The following is a 19330-nucleotide window of genomic DNA, read 5'->3' as shown; positions in this document are numbered from 1 at the left end:
AGGAGTTTGAGAAGTACTAATCACGTTTTATATAAAAATGTAAACTGTTTTGTGATCATTTTATCTAAATCGAAATAAACACTACGACGCGGATAGAGCCGTAAACAGTTTATGCACTAAATGGCGTGCTTCCTCCCATGGTGTCGTTATTTACGACACCTCCTTCTGATTTCCGGCAATCCGTCTGGTTGCTAGGTGTCTCAGCGTCCTTTCTGTGTACGGTTGCTAGCTAACAGCTAACGGCTAGCTGGCTAACGTTAAACACAAGCGGAGCGTATAAAAACTCCCCTAAAATCACATTTTATAGGTAAACCTTGCGGATGAATGTGGCCAAAAGTGGACAAACCTTTACCAACACGTAAATAATATGCAGATCAAGGTGAGGATGGTGATATTCCCAGCCCTCGGCTTCAGGTATGTCCAACTGATTAGCAAGAACCGAGCATCTCCTCCGTTTGCTTTAATATTGTTTTTATCTTTTGTTACTAACGCCGATCTCAGTGAAGTTGACTGTTAATAATTCTGAAATTCAAAAGCAGAACAAATGTGTGTTGTTTTTAAAATGCTACAGGGGGAACTTTGCTATGACAGAAATGAGATTTAGACTCTGAAACACAATATTCGACCAACTCTAAATAACGAGAGTCTGGTAATTGTACCATAAGCGGTCATGTTTTTGTCTTTGCAGGCTCTGCAGGCTCTGCACTACAATGTGAGTGCAGAGGTGTTTTCAGCCAGGGGGTGTTTTTAAAGTTCTGAGCTCTCACATGAGTTCCAGGAAAGGAGCCAAGATGGGTGACATCTTGGCCAATGAAGCTGATCTTCTTGGGATGGTAAAGGAGGTATCAAATTTTTCATTATTCATTACAACTTTTCTTCAACAAACCTTGCTGGCTATAACAGGATAGTATGGCCAGACAGGAGTTTTAAGTTGTGCGATTTCAATCACATCTCAATTCTGCAGCGGTTAAATTTGACTAAATGCCCCTTGTTTTTGTTCTGTGTCTTTTGTAGTATCTTAAATTTGAGGAATTTGAAGAGACCGTTCAGAGCTTCGACAAGGAGTGCAAAAGCAAAGGGAAGTTGGTCTCAAAGCCTCAAGGAAGTACTCTGAGAGACTCAAAGGCTCGTGTCATTCAGGTAAATAATACTCTTCTAATTAGCTTTTCTTCTGGCAGATTTATATGGTCGCAACCAGGAATTAGCAGCAAGAACGGCAAAGAACAGAAAGCATTTATTTAATGAATTTAATGAATTTGAGAGGGTTTATAGTCTAGCCCATAAACTACAGACTTAAATGTTCCATAAGAACATGACACAAACAGTAAAACATTTTTTTTTTAACTGGGATTTTCTAGTTTTATTTCTGATCACTATCTACAAATACAATGTTTGTTGTATGCAAAAAAATGATATTACAAAAAGTTATTGGCAGTTGATGACATTTTCCCAAAGTTGTTTAATTTGCCTACCCATTCCTCTCAATCTGTGTCTTTTCCAGAGAGATCTCCTCAGCTCTTTTGATGATGGAGATCACAAGGTATTCTTCGATCTATGGGCAGAGAATATTCCATCTGAGGTAAAGCATACAGATGCAGAGGCCCAGAGCCTGGAGTTCTACCTTCACATCCATTTCGCCATCTATCCACTGAGGAGGCATCCTGGAAGACATGTATGTAGACTCACTGTTTGCTTGTTTTATTTTCTTTTTAAATCACCTTTTCCCAAAGGACAACAAAGTCTGACTGTTCCCAAAGCCTAATCTCATTATGTGCTATTTTGCAAAATGTCCACTGAGCTGTGCTGCAGGCTTTTTTCTGTGTAGGTCGATGTTGCACCATGCAAGATATCATCTGTGCCTCTGCCTCTGGCTATTTACCTCATTGTATTCGGACTTCATATATTTATTTGGATTTAAAACTTTTAAAAAGGAGACACTTCTGTTGTTTCTGCTGCGTTGAAGATACTTTGTATATTCAGCAGAAGTGAAGTCTTATAAGTAATGTAATGAGCTTTATTGACATATAACCTGATTAAATCTATTAATTTGAGTACCTGAATTCGTCTCCAGGACAGAGCTGAGTTTGAGGATAGGATTTCCGACTTCAAGCAGTACTTGGAAACTCGAGGAGCAGCACTGAGCCAGACCACAGAGTTTCTTCCTTACTATGCTTTGCCTTTTGTCCCCAACCCCACCATCCATCCATCCTTCAAAGATCTTTTCCAGGTAAAATGATGACCGTGAAACATTTTGTTCCATTTGCAATGTTATGATTAAAGCATTAAATTCAGAATGATCTTTACTTAATTTTCTTCTAACCTATCTTATGATATATGTAGGATTCCTGGAGCCCACATTTGAAGGCTAAACTGGAGCAGTTTCTGTTAGTGACACTGAAGCCATCTAACATCCCAAGGCTGCTGAATTTATATGTATCCTTTATCTTGACCTGTTCACATTTCATTCTTTGGCAATCATCACTCTACAGATGGGTGTGACTTTATGTCTTGAGATCATATTTTTGTTGATTTCAATGCAAATAATTTATTCAAATCTTACAGCACAACAGTATCTCTGTGATATAAAGGGCACAACGTGACACCACAGCTAAATAGTCACAGTGAAAAAATGTAGGTGAATATATGAAATACTGTGTTCAACTGCCTATGCTGCATCTATATTATGTTCTGGGCAGAACTCTTAGGTCTCAAGACATGCGGTCATACAGCACCTGACAGTCCTCCCAGGGGAGGCCATAAATCTGCACAGAAAGTTCAAGTTTTGTCAACTCAATAAAAGACCCAAAGGTCTATCGAAAGTGGCTCTAAATAGTAAATCAGCTGATGGAGTAAAACAACAAATCTGGAAAGAGTAATCTGGGGATTTAACACAGACTGAGTCAAGAACGGAACAGATTCCATTCTCTGTCCTGGCTGAGCACATTTAAACCTCAATAGGGGGGAACCAAATCTAAAACGAATAAGAAATAAGTACTATTTTCAATAATAAGGAATATACCTCAGGAAATACCTGTTATCTATAATTGCAATGTAAAACTGAATTGTCCCATTTCTATTGATCATGTACTATATGTGTAAAGCTATTTTTCCTTTTTGATTTTTGCTTTGAGGCTGCCACGTTGTGGCATAGTACTTTGCAGACAATGAATGATGGTTGTTTTTCTTGAAGTAGATCTTAATTGAAAATATTTCATCTCTTCAGACTGTGAAAAATATTTTTTAAATTCTGAACAAATACTTTCCCCGATTATTTTGTTCCCTTTAGTTGGGAAGTATCACACCACAGTGTTTATCTTACATCATCTCAGATATCAGAATGACATTCACATAGTCTTTCAATATATTTGTGCTTTATGCCAAGATTTGTTCAATAGGAACAATGCAATCTAAGATAGTGCCAGTGCAAAACATTAAATTAATTTTTATGACTAATGCTAATTTTGGCATGGTTGGTAATGTACAGTGTACACAATACATTACAGATATGAAAATAGAGTAAAATACTATTTTGAAATTTATTTATTGTGATGTCAGACTAAGTAATGACAACAACAACAGCAAAAACAACACAAATAGTCAGACAGCACAATTGTTAATATCATACAATTAGAAACAAATGCAGTAGAAGTGCTTTAGCAAGTGTTCAGTTGAGCTTTGGTATTTGTTCTTTAACAGACGTCATGCAGAAGGAGGGTGGAAGGAGTACTAAAGGTAAATCCATAAACAGCAAATGACTGTACCTGTCCTGATGTAACTTTTTTGCTTTGAGATCTCTCTCAAACAATTTCCAAATCTTCAATCTTTGAAATCTAAAGAACACAACCACCAGTGATGGAGTGAATTGGTATCACGCATATGTATAATCTAATTTTACCGTAATGAAACAAAACATTTCTTAAGACATCCGTGTTTATAAAGGTCAGTACTCAGTTAAAGACAACTGACAATTTTTTGCTTAAACGTTAACCAACTTGTATATTTGTGAAAGAGTAAATATTTTATGACAAATACATGATTCTGTGGAAATGTCGCTCACACTGTGGATATCATTCATTTCTTTGTGATTCTTTCCTACCACCATTTTGTCTGTGTATGTTTCTATATGTCTGTTACTGTGCAGAGGCCATGCAGCAGCTCCAGCTCCAGCTGGTTGAGTCAGACCGCCGCATCACCAGCTATGCACGGAAATTTAACAAGATGCAGGCTGACTACCACAACCTGATTGGAATCACTGCTGAGCTGGTCGACTCTTTGGAGGCCACCGTCAGCGGAAAAATGGTCGGTCAGCTTTACTGTTGGGCAAAGAAACACACACATTCTAACACACAAACTGCAGACTCAAAACACACAGAGATGGTAGACACACACACACCGACACTAATGAACTAATGAAGAAGACACACAAAAAACAACATCTGCATAGGAAGCCCTTAGTGGGGGGTTTCTCGTGTATGCATTATGCAGACATTTATGTCTGAAAACACTTTCTTTTCACCAAATATTTCCATGACACAAAAATAGAAAGCTTGCTCTTCCTCCCTCTTCCCACAATGCTCAAGTGGGCATGCTGTGTGTTTGCAGATTTCCCCAGAGTATCTGCAGAGTGTGTGTGTTCGCCTGTTCAGCAGCCAGATGAGGCAAAGTGTGGCACAGAGCACTGACTTCACCAGACCTGGCACAGTGAGTGAGAGCCCACAGTCACTCTCAACTGCCCCCCTACATCCCCCTCCCCTCACACCTCTCTGCTGGAGGAATGAAAAAACACAGGGTCCCCAAGGCACAATGCTTTCAAGTGAAAGCATGGAAAATGTCAAGTGTGGGGGGAGGGGGTTGCTGATAGGAGCCACAGCCTTCCACCTAAACACAAACAGGGAGTCCCGTTGAGGCTTTATGTCATAGAAACTAGTCAAATCCACTTTCTGTTTGACAAGGATTATAAATAGATGTTTGAAAAGGTGTGTTTATCTGCCATGAAGGGCTGCCCTGTCACCTTTAAGCCACAGGACCAAGCCTTCAGGTTATATCCTGGAAAGAATGCCACTGGATCCTGGCTGAATTCACAGTTGCGTGGATGGCTTGTTGGAAAGTTAAATACTGACAAACACAGCTCTGAAGCCAGGAAATGAACTCCTCCAAACATCAGCTGGAGTGATTCGCAACGTCAATCTGAAGGTCATCAACCTTTTTTACCTTTCATGATAACAGATAGGATAAAAATGATCCTGATAGTTGATGGCAAACTTGCCCGAAACCAGCTAATGGCAAAAGTACTCAGAATAAACAGCTTCTCTGTCCACTTTTTGCTCTTTTCTTTCTCAAGCGGTTAAAATGTGAATGACTCCAAACCAAAACACAAATATTCACTCTTATACTTCCACAACCTCGCTTACTGTCAGTGGCATCCATTACGGTGTTGAACTCCGGCTTTGAAATCTGGTTGCTTTCTGTTTTGAACTAAACAACTTCTCTCTGTGTTTGTTTTGTTATTCTCTGTGTGTGTGTACGTGTGATACTTTTGTCCACAAAGGGATATTACTCTATGAGTCCCTATGATGATGGCTATGTAAGTTTCATATGTATTCATCTTTACTTCCTGTCTCCGCTCAGGTCCCCACCTCTCATCCTGCTTGCTCCTCACCACGTCTCCTCCTCCTCCTCTTCCCTTTCTTCTGTAGTTATGTATTTCTCCACCTGCCTTTGTGTTCCCTCTGGTTCCTACTATATTATCTAAGTTCAAAGGTTGACCTTGTTTGCCGTAAGAATGACCCACTTTGTTCAGGCAAACAACAGTGCCTCATTATTACATTCACTTGTTCCCATAGACCACATTTACTGTTGTTCCTCTCAAGTCTCCTTATTGGCTGTCAGTCTTCTATTTTAAGGTAAATGCTCTCAGTTTCAGTTTCTCCCCTTTGCCATTTGGTTAATGTCTGAAAGAATTCTGGCAGATACTATGACAGGAGAAGAATGGCCAACATGAGGTGCTTTGCTGTGAACGCTTGTCTCCCACGCTCAGGTTGCATTAAATTACAGTCAATTTAAAAGATAAAAAGGACGGCACTTGTCTGATTGTGGTGGGTCTTAAAATCATTCATAGGAGGCCACTTTTATGCTGTTGCCAATGAATGGGTTGGTCAAAACACACCATTTGAACATTTCCTCTGCTGTGAAAGATCATTTATAGATGGTTTTCCATTATATATTTGTGTTTGACAAAGTCAAACTGACATTCGACTAACAAAGTCAAATGCTATTCTTAATCAAACCTTTAAATTTGTGTCATATGTTTCCTTGAAATTTTCCCCTCCGTCAGGACAGCTGAGATATTTTGTGAGAAAGGAATTTAGTCAATAATCTGAGTTCCAATGTTCTCCTCCACGTCTGCAGCACCTGCTGCTCACCAAAGCAAAAATGTGGCCAGACCACCTGATATCTCAGAAGACATGGATCACTCCCCTGACCTTGGGCCGCTCCTGCTATAGATCGAAAGGCCCAGGATTCAGATTGGATTTCAAGCCTTAACATCTACCCCTTCAATACTAGAAAAGAGTTGTAATTAGTTTCACTGCACTATATATAACAGCTGAGAAGCCTGTGTCCTCTTTTTCACACTGTTCAACAGTACAAGTGAGCTGAGGCTTGAAAATGAAGGGACAGCTGTTACACACTAACCCATCACATCTGTTCTATCTTTAAAGTGATGAAATATCTCCTACTTGTTTCTGACTGCATGGGCAACATTTCCAAAACAGCCCTATAATATATGTCCGGGGATCAGCATGTACACGAAGCATGACGTATGCATGTCCATAAAAATACTAATGATAATGTTCAGACAGTAGCTAACTGAGGGTGACCAGACAGGTATGGTGACACCAGTTGCATGAGTTTGGTTGTCACTACCTTAAAGTAGGATGTGATAAAAGAAATCTGGAATTACCAATATCTAATATGTATTTTGCTCCTTGGCTTTTCTCCAAAATGTTGCTCTGTCTCGTAGGCCTCCTCCATGCTCCGAGCTTCCATTGCACCACAGTAAGTGAAACTTTAGGGGCTTTAGGATTTGGGGAACTCCCTGACAAAACATTACATCATCTTTTCTTCTTTTCCCCAGCAGGTCCAAAGAGGTGCCAATGCTGCCCTCTCTGGACTACGAGAAGCTGAAGAAAGACCTCATCGAAGGCTCAGACAGACTGGCATCCCTGCTGCTTCAGGCTCTGCGCTGGGTCAGAATTCATAATTCTTGTGGTTGTATGTTAATGAGAACATTTAAGGCTATTAGTCTCCTAAAACGATCTTGATAGGGAAAATTGTTGAAAACCATTAAATGTCTAATCTTAAATGGAATCATTCTTGGCCTTGAGAGTTGCACATTATCATTTGCATTAACCATGTCCCTCCCTGGAGGCCGGTGCAGTTGGTGTTACATTAATGTGTGTGTATGTGTTACATTAATGCAGCAGCCCAATATCAAGTTTAACCTCAGTGTGCCGCAGAAGTGCAGTTCTTTGTAAGTGTGAGGGAGAGAACTGTCCTATTTATAGTTAGTATCATCATTGCTGCGTCTGTTTGTCATGATCTTTAGAGGCTGACTCGCTCGCTTCCTGGTGAACAGAGAGACACTGTACTTCAGGCCTACATCAGCAATGATCTGTTGGAACGCTACAGCAGCAAACAGGTGGGACATGAATCTAGTTGTCCTTGTTGAGCTCAAAACACTCTCTCATTGACATTCATATTCAAGGAGTCAAACAAAGTGAAAGTTAAACGATTCAATTCAAATAAAACTGAAAATAGTCATCCATACTCACAGAGAAAAAAATTGTGGAATTGTTACCACAGCCAGATCAAGCAGCTGAATACGAGAGGAAGGATGGTACACATAAACACATATGCACATTGACATGGTAATGTTCCAGCTTGTTCCGCTCAATACCAGCTGCCGGTACAAACCTTTTCCGATAGCTTTTTTGTTCTTCATTTTGGATCTTTATAACTTTGAAGTTATCGAAGTTCACTATGCTGAAGATTGGATTCATCTCTCAGAATGAACCCATTTCCTCTACAACAGAGGCCTACTCGTGTCCAGTAAAATATTTCTGAAAGCACTGGATCTGATTTCAAACTCTGCCATATTTTATGTTTTCATAGAAGCCCGTGCTTTATTTAATGAGATCGAAGAACGAGATTGTCCGCCAGTACATGGCTCGTCTCATCAATGCATTTGCTTCTCTTGCAGAGGGTAAGTGCTCCACTGCCTTTACATTTGGCCAAGCATCATTACTTCTTTGGTAAAGTCACTCATTATCTGGTTGAATGCTTAGGAAGAAGTAGATTCATGGAAGACCCTTTATTATATTTTCAAAACCGCTAACATTTACTCTCAGTAAGAAGAATAAGTTGAAGTGGTCACCAAAATGTCAAGGAGCCTCACCTGGACAACAGAAACCAGATTTTGAATTTGAAAGAAAACCTAAATACTGAGTAAATAGGAAACATGACACTGGTAATTTGTGGACTCCTTGGAATTAGATTTAACTGTTGGGGGTTGTAACGTTGGAAATATCTCCACCATCATTGTTGAGTCATGCTTTGGTTTTGTTCATGTTGTAATCCAGTTCTGTTCTGTTGTCTTTTAAGATGTGTAACTTGAATTATACTGTGTGATGTTGCCCATGCTTTCCAGCCTTTTACTATAATAATTTATTTTGTGGTGATGCCTGCAGGTCGGGTTTATCTTTCCCAGATCCCCACTCTTCTGAAGCTTCTGACAGAAGCTCTCAGGAGGGAGGACAAAGACTCCCTAACCAGAGAGAACGTACTAGTAGCCCTGCAGAAACTCAGCCTCAGGTATGATTTAAATGTGTTGTACAAATGTATTTATTAATCCTTGCCTTTTCCTTTTCGCTCAGAAGGTAAGCAGTCTCTGCTGCTGACCTCACTGAAGCATGTTAACTGTTAACTTTGTTAACAGAAGCAGGTTTATAAACCAGATTATCTTCCTGCTTTTTTATGAAAATCCCCCAGGAGGCAGAAACCTGCCTCAGTGAACCCGGACCTTCCTGGAATATAAAAAAAAAAAAATGTAATTCATGCTAAATTTAAATAATTTGAGTGTGCAGGAGTGAAAAATGCACACCTGAGCATTTTTAATTAATGAACTGAAAGTAGGCCAAAAACCAAAACAAACATACATTATATTTGCGTTTAATTAGCTTTAACTTTTAATCTCTCAGTAATCATCTTGTCTTGGCAGGAGGAGCCAGCAGACGGCTATGATAGCAGATGATCTGATTGGCTGGCTGGTGGATGAACTTCAAGACTCGGACTGCCTGACTGACTACACCCTGGAGTATTCTGCAGCTCTGCTAATGAACCTGTGTCTGCGCACCAAAGGTAAAGGCGAGACATGAGTGGATACAAGACCGTCCACTTGGTGGATGAGTTCAAGTATATTTCAAAGAAAAATGAATGCAGCTTCTTTAAAATGACAGAAAAAAGCATGCCCTGTGAAGACTAACAATCTCCTTATAAACTAATTTTCTGTACCCATATTTCACAAATTCTGTGGAATGCAAACACAATAGCTGGGCCAGACAGTCTCATTTCAGTTTGGCTCTCATGGAATACAAAGTGTTGGTCCGATGTCTTTAAAGAAATCGCCACATTTCTTTAAACAGTGTCTGAATGGCCCTGCAATACTATATCAAGAGTCTTATGAAGCAGACAACATTCTAATTTAAACACAGGGGATAAAATATGAAAAAAGTGGCTTTAGTACAATCCTAATTACTGATGGTATTAAAATGAATTAGTATTAATTGGTTGTTGTGAAATTGGAGCATGTATTTATGCTTTTGGCTTTTTGCAGGAAAGTGGAAGTGTGCTGAAAACGCAAAGCATGTACTGAAGGTTCTAACTGACCTCCTTGGACATGAGAACCACGAGGTGAGGAACACATCCGTTAACACGTGCAGAGATGTCATATCCACTAGGTCATTTGTATTACCCATGTAGTCTGAAGCCATTAAAATAAAGGCTCTGTGCTTTTGCCTTCCTCAGGTCCGACCATATGTGAATGGAGCCTTGTACAGTATCCTGTCTGTCCCATCTGTGAGACAGGAAGCCAAAGAGATGGTGAGATAACACAAATGTCCTCACCTGCTTAAAGGAAACTGATATAGCTAGTAAGGTATTTTTTTGCTTTGTGTTTTGTGTCTTCGTGGTGTCGCAATTTATCTGAACACAGTTCAAGTTCAAGTTTATTTGTCATGTGCATATTAGTACAGAGCAATGAATTCCAGTGTGCTTAGGCACTCCCTCAGCCATAAATAACAATGGATAGCAATAAATAACATTAAAAAACATCCAAGTAACTGAGCTCAGACCTCAGCCCTCCGACCAGTTGTGCTATCATTTATTGCCTTATTGCCTGGGGAGAAAAAATATACCTAAAATATGATGTGCGTGTTGGGAAGCTCTGGCAACGCCTCCCTGATGAAAGCAGAGTTTGTGTGCAGGATGACTAGGATCTTGCATGATATTGAATGCCGTCTTGGTGCTGCGTTTCCAGTATATATTTAGCAGTGGTTAAAGTGAAACTCCAACGTTTCTTGTCGCATTTTTGACCACATTAGCCAGGAGATTAAGGTTATGTGAAGTTGCCCTGCCAAACCACAGTAAGATGTTGCCAGTCAATATCTCCCCTTTTTCATCCAGTGAGATACTCAACCAGAACTAAATTTCACATTCCAGGGACTCACACACAGGAGAGATAAAAGTGTCTGCAATGTACTTCATCCACAAAAATAAGAAGGACCAGGGGCTTTTAAGGCCGCTATGGACTATTTCATACCTGCTGTGCTGCCTCATTGGAGGCACTTAGCTTACATACATGTCATTTGTGTCATTACTTTGCTGGCAGGGAGGTAAACAAACATCACATGGCCCATCTTCAGACATTAATGTGATCATGCTCACTTGTATGGTTTGAGTTGAGCACTTTTGCCTGTGGATGAATGTTGTCACAGTGTAAAATCCCTCTAAATGTTCAGTCACTGAATTTGATTCTGAAGCTCACAACAGGCCTTCGATTTGCACGTCTGCTGTGAAGTCACTTGTTTCCATCGTGTCTGTAGAGTGTGGAGGAGATCCTTCGATGCTACAGCAAAGAGCAGAATCCAGACCTCAACAGGCAGATTGAGTTCATCATTAAACAGCTCAACTCAGGTAAGTCAAGTCAGTCTGTTTTCTCACTAATATTTTGTAATATCCTGAAGCATAAAATACAGCAATTTAATTGAATATTGAAGGCAAGCATAATGTGCTGACTGTCCACATACAAGCACATATATAATTGTGTAACAGCTTAATGACATTTAAATCTAATAATTACAATTAAATACTTGCTTTCTTCAAGTAAAACATTGTTTACCAAATCAAATTCCACAGTTTTAATATTCAATCAGTTATCATATTGTAATATTTCAGAGTAAATATATTTGTTTTTGTTGCTGTTGTTTGTTAATCTTGGGGTTATGTTCCAACCAGGTGAAGAAGAGGGGCCAGAATCAGACGATGAAGAGGAAGAGGACGACAACGACGTGAGTTTCCAGATTCACAGTATTCTTTCCACTTTGATTCAGCTGATAGTAAACACACCAAAACAATCAGGAACATCAGGAACATCAGGAATTTAGAGAATGAAGGTAAGAGGAGGCATGTCAAGAAAACAAAACCTCATTTTTGACACCTTTCCCAAACTTGCAGATCTGTATCAGACTGACACAGATATTGGGTGTCACCCACTTGTGTGATTGTTCAGACGTGTGGGGGTTGATGAGCCTGGAAGATTGGATTTAGTGGGACAGTGGGTTATCAAGATATGGTTATATGGTAGGAACTTAAAGTGGGAGTCCCTCGGGTGTGTGTGTGTGTGTGCGCGTTTTAGTGTCTGAGAATAAAGTGTCTCTATTCGTTAGCTTGTGATCATAGAGTTCTGTCGGGGAGCAGCTATTATCTTACCCACTTGTCTGACAGTGGAGACAATACTGCTTCCTTATTGGTGACTTCCAAAACCGCACCAAGTATTTATTTATCCTGCATGGAGGTAACCACAGCTCGTCAACAGTGGTTTCACTCAGACAAACTGCAGAAACAAGGCAGAGGCTGTGCTTAATTTTATCTTCCACACTGAATAGTAGTTCTTATCTTTTCACAGGAAGATTTAATGGAGGCGGATCTCGACAAAGAAGAGATTCTTCAGCCACAGCCCAGAGAGCTATCTGGGGAGAGTCTACTCACCACTGAGTATCTGGGAGTAAGACTCACAATGCACAACTTAATAAAACAAGTTGTCAACAGCTAAACAAGAACCAAGGGGGCAATATCAGTTCCCTATAATAAAGCTGCTCGTGTCTCATTCAAGCTTGGCCTGCAGAGAAGTGTGCTGAACGTTACTTATTGTTATTGTTGCCTAATTGTGTCACTTTACAAAAAAAAAAAAAAGATGTTGGTACCATGACACAACATTTAAAGTAAATGTTTTGCCATTCTAGCGGGGAAAATATCATCAATATTTCTGTCCGTTGGGACACGAATTGCTAATCTTACCTTTTAAGTCATTTTTCTTGATATTCTATGTCAAACCTGTGTTGCTAAAATGCTGCTAATGTCGTGTTTGTGGTTGTGTAGATAATGACCAACATGGCAAAAGTGAAGCAAAAGACAACACCCCTGCCACAGCCAAGCATGGATGAGCCCCTGCAGCGACCAGTTACACCAAGTTCTCATCGCACTATCACTACACTGTGAGTTACACACACACATCATGTGATTCTGAACATGGCACGCTTCTGTGCGTGTCTCAGTTACAGGATGTGGGTAAAGTTAAGTTTCACTTCTGTTCAAGGACATTTTCTGTGCAGTGAGTCCCAGTTAGCACTGAAGCATGCAAAATTAAGGGGAAGACAGTGGATGGCCTCTTTTCTCTCAAAGCTGATCAATCTACAGCAGCACAACCATTTCACAGCCCAACGTGGAGGTCATTTCTACAATGATGCCCCTTTTGTTAAACCATGTGGATAATGAAGTTCCGACAGTATTGCCATTTAAACTAGTGCAGTGGAAGGGATCAGTGCCCAACAGTTCACCTGGCACCGGAGATAAGATTATCAACTCACAGCAATTCACACAGTGGTTTTACAGCTTACCAATGGTAGTAAAGATTTAACATGAGAAATCAATAAAAACAAGAAGTCATCTGTCATACTTTGTCCATTGTGTTTTATGATAACAATTTATTCTGTGTAATTTTCTCACCAATCGTAGAAATTATAATATGATAACAGGAAGACTTTACATGAGCTGTGTTCTTTGTGTTTATGTGTCAGATGTAGTGATTTTCGAGCTGGCAGTCAGGGGGGAGAGGCGGTTAGGGACAGGGAACGTCCTCTGAGCAGACAGAAGAGTGAAGAGAGAAGTCTGCCACCTTCCCGATACAATTCCAGACCTCCGACACGCTCAGGCAGTCGCGCCAGCACTGCCGACTCCATGCATCACAGCATCGGTAGGAAGATCGATGTGTCCACGGGTACAAGCTGCATCTTCCAAACTCCATTTGTCACTAATTTTATCATTTCAGACTCTTTTGTGAAAGTTTGATTGAAGTAATATTTCAAAATAGAGAAGCAACACAACCATGACTTTGAAATCAACTATTTGTGGAATTTCATTTCCCTTCCACCTGCTGCACTTTGTGTGTTGTGTTGTGTTTATTTGATGTGATTCTCATAAAGCACTTCCAGGGAAGGAAGAAACTTAATCAGAGAGCAGGAGAGATAAACTGAGCAGAATGGGCACTGAATAACTGATGACTCACTTTGGTTTTCCACATAAGTCCTGTCAGCATGACATCAAGTTTTTTCACACATCTTTGTTATTGTGCAACAGTGCAGTTGCATTGTTTTAGGAAAGCTTCTGAAATGAGTGGGATGAAGTTCGAATGTGCCCTCCCTCCCTTCACACACAGACTCGGAGTGCGGCCGGTTGTCCCAGGAGTCAGAGTTGGACGGGCCTTACGAAGAGCTGGTGACAAAAAGACATTTCCAAAAGGAACACAATGGACACTCTGCCAGGTAAACTGATACGCAGATATGAACTGTGCACACATGCGTCCTAAGGCTGTGTGAGTGTGTGTGTCAGTGCCAGATGATACCAAATAGGTGGCATAGATAGTAGTTTACGCTTACTCAGTGATTTCCCATCACCCTGGTGAAAGCACAGAAGTTTGGAAAAACATTTATGCAGCGAAAGAAAAAATGAGGTCAGACAAATAGAGGGCAAGAATTCAATATAAAAGTTACTCCATATTTCAAATTTTTTGTCACGTTCCTCAGAAGAGGTGCATTTCTGTTTGAGTAAGATACGTGTCCTAGTCTGTTGACTAAGGTGTGTAAAAATGAAATGTACCACTTACTCAACAAGGAGGTTTGTGTGTCTACTGAGGGTTAGGGTTAGTTGGCAAGAGTGTGGTCTGACCGAGCGGCAGCTCAGGTGCTGCCAAGCTGCTCAGAGAGACTGTGACATGCGTTTAAACGAGAAGTGCCCACAAAGGGACCCATTCAATGGATCCTCCCTGCTTCTCCTCTTCTTTAAAATCCCAGAGGAACTTGACTCCTCAGCCCTACAAACAGTAATGAGTCCTGGGGAATCACTTCAGCGACCCCCCCAACAATCTACAGGGAACTTAAAACACAGCTACAGTACAGCCTGAGTCCCACTTCAGTCTCCTCACTTCACCCCCGTCTGCAGATAGGACCATTAAACTGAAAGCAGAATTGAAGGGCAAATATCAAATGAGCAGTGCTGGTGATATCAGGGATGTTGGAGCCAACATGACAACTGTGAGCAGACTCCAGGCTGAGCTGACTGTAACCCATCCATTAACTGTGGTTTACAATTTCTTTCATTCAGCTGTTTTGGTCTGAAGAGTAATCCTGTTTCTCAAACTCAGAGCCAACTATTTTATTAGCTGATACGACTTACCTGCAAAATAGTTGGTCATTTTCATCTGTATTTTACTTTAACTTCCGTATTGAATGTGTAATTAGTTTTAAAAGAAAAACTGTGTTGTATTTACAAACTAGTCATACCAGTGTTCTATGGTTGAGAGCTGCCATTTTGAAACCTCAAGCTTTTCATCTGACAGCCATCTCATGTTCTTGTTTTTTTTTTTAAACCATATTCCGATAAGACACACACCATGATGCACGCCCACAAAAATGTAATGGCTGTTACTGACATTCTAGACAGGATGTTTGTCAAAGTCTGATATTATAGCCAAGACAGGCAGGGTTCAAAGAACTAAAAAGATATAAGATAAGACAAGATAAGAGTGCTTTATTTATGTATTTATCCTACATATGGGAAATGAAACAAATATAGACAAAGTATAAACAAAAAAGACAAACTAAAAAATATAAAGTGGCGGTGGAGGAGATAAAGTGACAGTGAGAAAGAAAATGCTTTCCAGTAGTGCACAAAGAATGTGATGTAGCTTAGTCCTGAGTGCAGATTTCATTGCCGTACAGTCTGATCGCTGTTGCGATGAATGACCTGCAGTAGCACTCCTTCTTGTAGGAGAGGTCGTCCAGGATGGATGTCAGGTTGGCCAACATCCTCCTCTCGCAGCTGTTTGAAATCTGTTTGACTTAAGTTCGTTCTTCAGATAAAAAAGATGAATGGGCAGATGAGGAGTAGTTAAAATAAATCACACGGCATAATCATCATTTATTTCCTCTCCATTTTCTTGTCCACAGCGGTGATTTTAACCCAGCATTCGTGAGCCAACCCAGAATCCCTCGGACGCCCGACACGGCAGGCAGCCAGAAAAAAGCTCATCAGGGTCGAGCCCTGGCCCCCCAGTTTTCCCAGTCAGAGCCACTGCACAGCAGCCGGCCGGGCTCTTCCAGCTCTGCAGCAGGAGAAAGTAAGCATATCTTCAGGATGGGAAACCAGCGTTGATGTTTGGATGGACAATAATAAACATGGAGGATTAACTACAGAAAATCATTACTGTTAAGACAGGAAGTGCAGCTCACAGGGTGGAGCTCTTCACATCAAACACAAGATAACATCACAGACAAAATAAAGAGCAAGTGAACAGATGTTATTAAAAATATAGTAAAAATATATATATATATAACAAAAGACCAACTATATTCAGCAGGTGCAGTCTAATTATTACGTATGTGAAATATTGATATTGTTGTTTAGATTGTATTAATAATTCTCCATTTAGTGATTCATCTAGTCCAACATAACCCTCCAGCATAGCGACTTTATAGACAAATGGTGGTAAATCATGCTTTGGTTTCTCCGAAGCTCAGAATTCCAGTTACACGCGAGGATCTCGGCAGCTTTGACTGGAAGTCTGTAACAAAATCTGGTGCAGCTGAAATTCAAAGGTTGAACTGAGTTTAAGGAGCCGACACAAATAAATGTACTTCTGGGGTCTTTTGGAGATCTGACTTCCAGTCACACTATTCATTCAGTGACTCGCAGGTGTAATTATTGACAGATTTTCCATCTCTTTTAATTCCTGATGTCCAGATTAAACATGGATGGAGGGATGAATGGTGAGAAGGGTTAGGGTTAGCTACTAACTGTTACTGAAACACTGAACCCATTTTATTGTAGAACATGTATCAGGTGATTCTGCTGTCTGCTCCCGTATTCCAGATCAGTTCTCATTTCCATTTACTTCGTCTTCCTCAGATTTGCCATTTGCTTTAGTAATCGCTGCAGAAAGCCTGCGTAGGGCAGAACAGTTAGACCGACTGCATGTAGAGAAATTTACAACTTCTTTATCTAATCTACAATTGTAGATTGTCCAGAATAGACTCCAGTTGTATTTATATTTAATACATTTTTACTGCAGCAGCATGAAAAAAAGAATCTTTTGAAATAAGATAATTATCCCTTTCCATCCTAGAACATGGCATGTTTCTGTGCTGTCAGCTTCACATCTTAAACATAGAGGTTGAGGCGGTGCAGAGAGGACGGCCCGGTTGGTTGCTCTGGTGCTCTTAGTGGGGCGATAACATCTCAAGATGCATCTGAACTGTATCTGATGAGCGATTACTTCCGGCTCCTACACTGGCTGCCCCCGTCATAGAGCTTGTAATGGCGCCTAATGATCTCTGAAAGCCGCTACATCCTGTGTGTGTTGTACTTTTGAGGTTCTGGCAAGTGTCAGACATCGATTCATGGGGAGGCCACTTAATTACAGCTTTGCTCAAAGAAGAGTGAGCAGGCTGTCCAGTTTCACTGAATGTAGTGGATTTCATTTGTTCTGTATGAGTTGTTTGTTGTTGTTGTTTTTTGTTTTTAAGAAAAAATGTGTTTTATAAAACAAGAAGCTTATAAAAAAAGCTTATAAAAATTGGAACAGATTTTTAACTCTCATTAAGTATTTGGATCCACTGCAGCACCGCTGCTTTGTAATTGGATTGTCATCGTTCAATCAGATTGAGATGATGTCTAAATTTGTACTGTCCCCCCGCCCACAGGCAGCCAGTCCAACAGGAGGTGAAGAGGGAGCTGTCACTGTGGAGCAGCACTATCTCCTCTGGAGCATCAGGCTTCCTGTAACATCATCCCCCCCGGTTCTTATCAGGGTCAGGGCAACAGAGATGGTCGAGGATCGGCGGGGGGAGGAGGGGGGAGGAGGAGGGGGGCCGGGACAATGTGAAGGATTGTACCTCTGTATTTCCTCCCCCCACTCCCTTCGGCCTCAGCACAGACTTCCCTCTGTAACGTAATATGAGGTCAGACAACAATCACCCCCCCACTCTGTGCACCGTGTAGCCTTAATAAGCCCCCCCACTCCAGCCCCCAGGGGTTAGTCGACACACCTGGAACATGTGCAGCATCCAGACGTGCGTCTTTTTGTGCCTCACACCTCGATATCAATACGAAATCTCATCTGTAAAGTCCTCATCGTGATTCTGCAAATCTATGGATTCTCTTCTACGTTCTGTAAATATTGATCGAAAACCGTCAAACATGAATAAATGTGTTCCAACTTCAGCCATAAAACGTCAGCTCAGAGCAGCTGCTCTTTTTTAATTTATGCTCCAGTTGTGTTTACGACAAGGACGAGTGTACTAAAACTGTTTATTCATGATACACAGCCGACAAACGAATATCACCCGACAAGAAACTTGAAGATTTGTCTCTCCAGCAGCGTTACATTTGTACCTGTACCTGTCGTGTTGTGTATTATGTTAAATCCATTTTTATTGTAATGCATTTTGATAGGAATCAACCTTTATGCATTCTAAGTGGTTTTAATTAAATGTTTAAATGTCAGTGTGAACAAGGCATCTTGTTTGATTACTACTGATCCGCTTAGAGCTTCATAATTATTATTAGGATTGAAGATAAGAGGTGTTTTATTCCCACATACTTGTCTTCTTACTTCACACCCAGATCCCAAAGATAGATTATTTTTCACTGGCTGCCATAACATAAAGAACAAAGGCACATCTGTGTTTAAAGTCCTGTATCAAAGTCCAGACTGAAGGACATTTAAGGATTAATTAGACTGAATGGATCGTTAGTGATTGAATTATTTAAAGAATTCTGTACCTAATCTATCAGTTATTTATTAATGCTGGCACGGCCTGAAATGATCTTGGCGCTAACATGACTTTTCTCCTGATGGTTTCACCCGGAGAGCAAACTTGTTGCGCGCTTCATGCTAATGGAGCGATTCTGAACCCAAACTCTGAGAAGCTGCTATTTGGAAGTGAAAGCTGAGAGGAATGAAATAAAATCTAACCGTGAAAGATTTACAACTCACCATAATATTAGACTGTTGCTGCCCTGTCTAAGCTGAGCTAAGTCACTAGCACAGTTTATCTCAAGGATCAACAAACTTTTCTTCGTGAAAGACAAACAGTCAATTTCCTCCTGATGTAAAAAGGCCCGCAGGGCTGACGCAGCGAGTTCAGGCTGAGCAGGTCTTTCTCAGTCCCACACTCCCTCGAGTGTTGACATATTCAGACATGAATATGGTGGCTGCTGTCAGTGAGCAGGAGCACAATGTGAGGAAACAGGCTGCACATGAAGCACTGACGCACTCGCTGCCAGGTGGCTGCAGTGACAAAGAGGAAGCTGGATGGAACGCACAGACGGGCTCTACTTAAAAAGACAAAGAAGACAAGTTGAAACTATTTCTCATGTCAACTCTTCAGAGTTCCCCCATAAAGTTTAAATTTTGTGTAATGTAGTTTGACGTTAAGGT

At 40.7% G+C, this 19330-nt stretch overlaps 1 protein-coding gene across 6 annotated transcripts; it reads left to right on the top strand.

The window, feature by feature from the left end:
• The first annotated feature begins 235 nt into the window (after window positions 1–235).
• armc9 (armadillo repeat containing 9) lies at window positions 236–18394 on the top strand. Of its 6 annotated transcripts, none has more exons than XM_029500729.1 (26): window positions 236–414; window positions 689–842; window positions 1015–1140; window positions 1502–1672; window positions 2072–2227; window positions 2341–2433; window positions 3708–3732; window positions 4142–4299; window positions 4603–4701; window positions 5549–5584; window positions 7022–7056; window positions 7139–7247; window positions 7607–7699; window positions 8173–8263; window positions 8748–8871; window positions 9278–9417; window positions 9893–9969; window positions 10084–10158; window positions 11160–11250; window positions 11572–11624; window positions 12242–12340; window positions 12715–12830; window positions 13413–13612; window positions 14051–14156; window positions 15840–16009; window positions 17592–18394. In XM_029500729.1, exons 2-26 carry the CDS (start codon window positions 768–770, stop codon window positions 17612–17614), a joined length of 2541 nt encoding a protein of 846 aa, XP_029356589.1. In that variant the 5' UTR covers window positions 236–414; window positions 689–767; the 3' UTR covers window positions 17615–18394. The 6 variants fall into 6 exon arrangements, with proteins under 6 accessions (XP_029356589.1, XP_029356590.1, XP_029356588.1 ...); XM_029500730.1 differs by having other exon boundaries at window positions 7136–7247; window positions 13413–13588; XM_029500728.1 differs by having other exon boundaries at window positions 7136–7247.
• Window positions 18395–19330: the final 936 nt, after the last annotated feature.

Source organism: Echeneis naucrates, chromosome 4 (assembly GCF_900963305.1).
Source record: "Echeneis naucrates chromosome 4, fEcheNa1.1, whole genome shotgun sequence".
Lineage (NCBI taxonomy): Eukaryota > Metazoa > Chordata > Actinopteri > Carangiformes > Echeneidae > Echeneis > Echeneis naucrates.
This window is presented reverse-complemented; position numbering and strand designations above follow the sequence as displayed.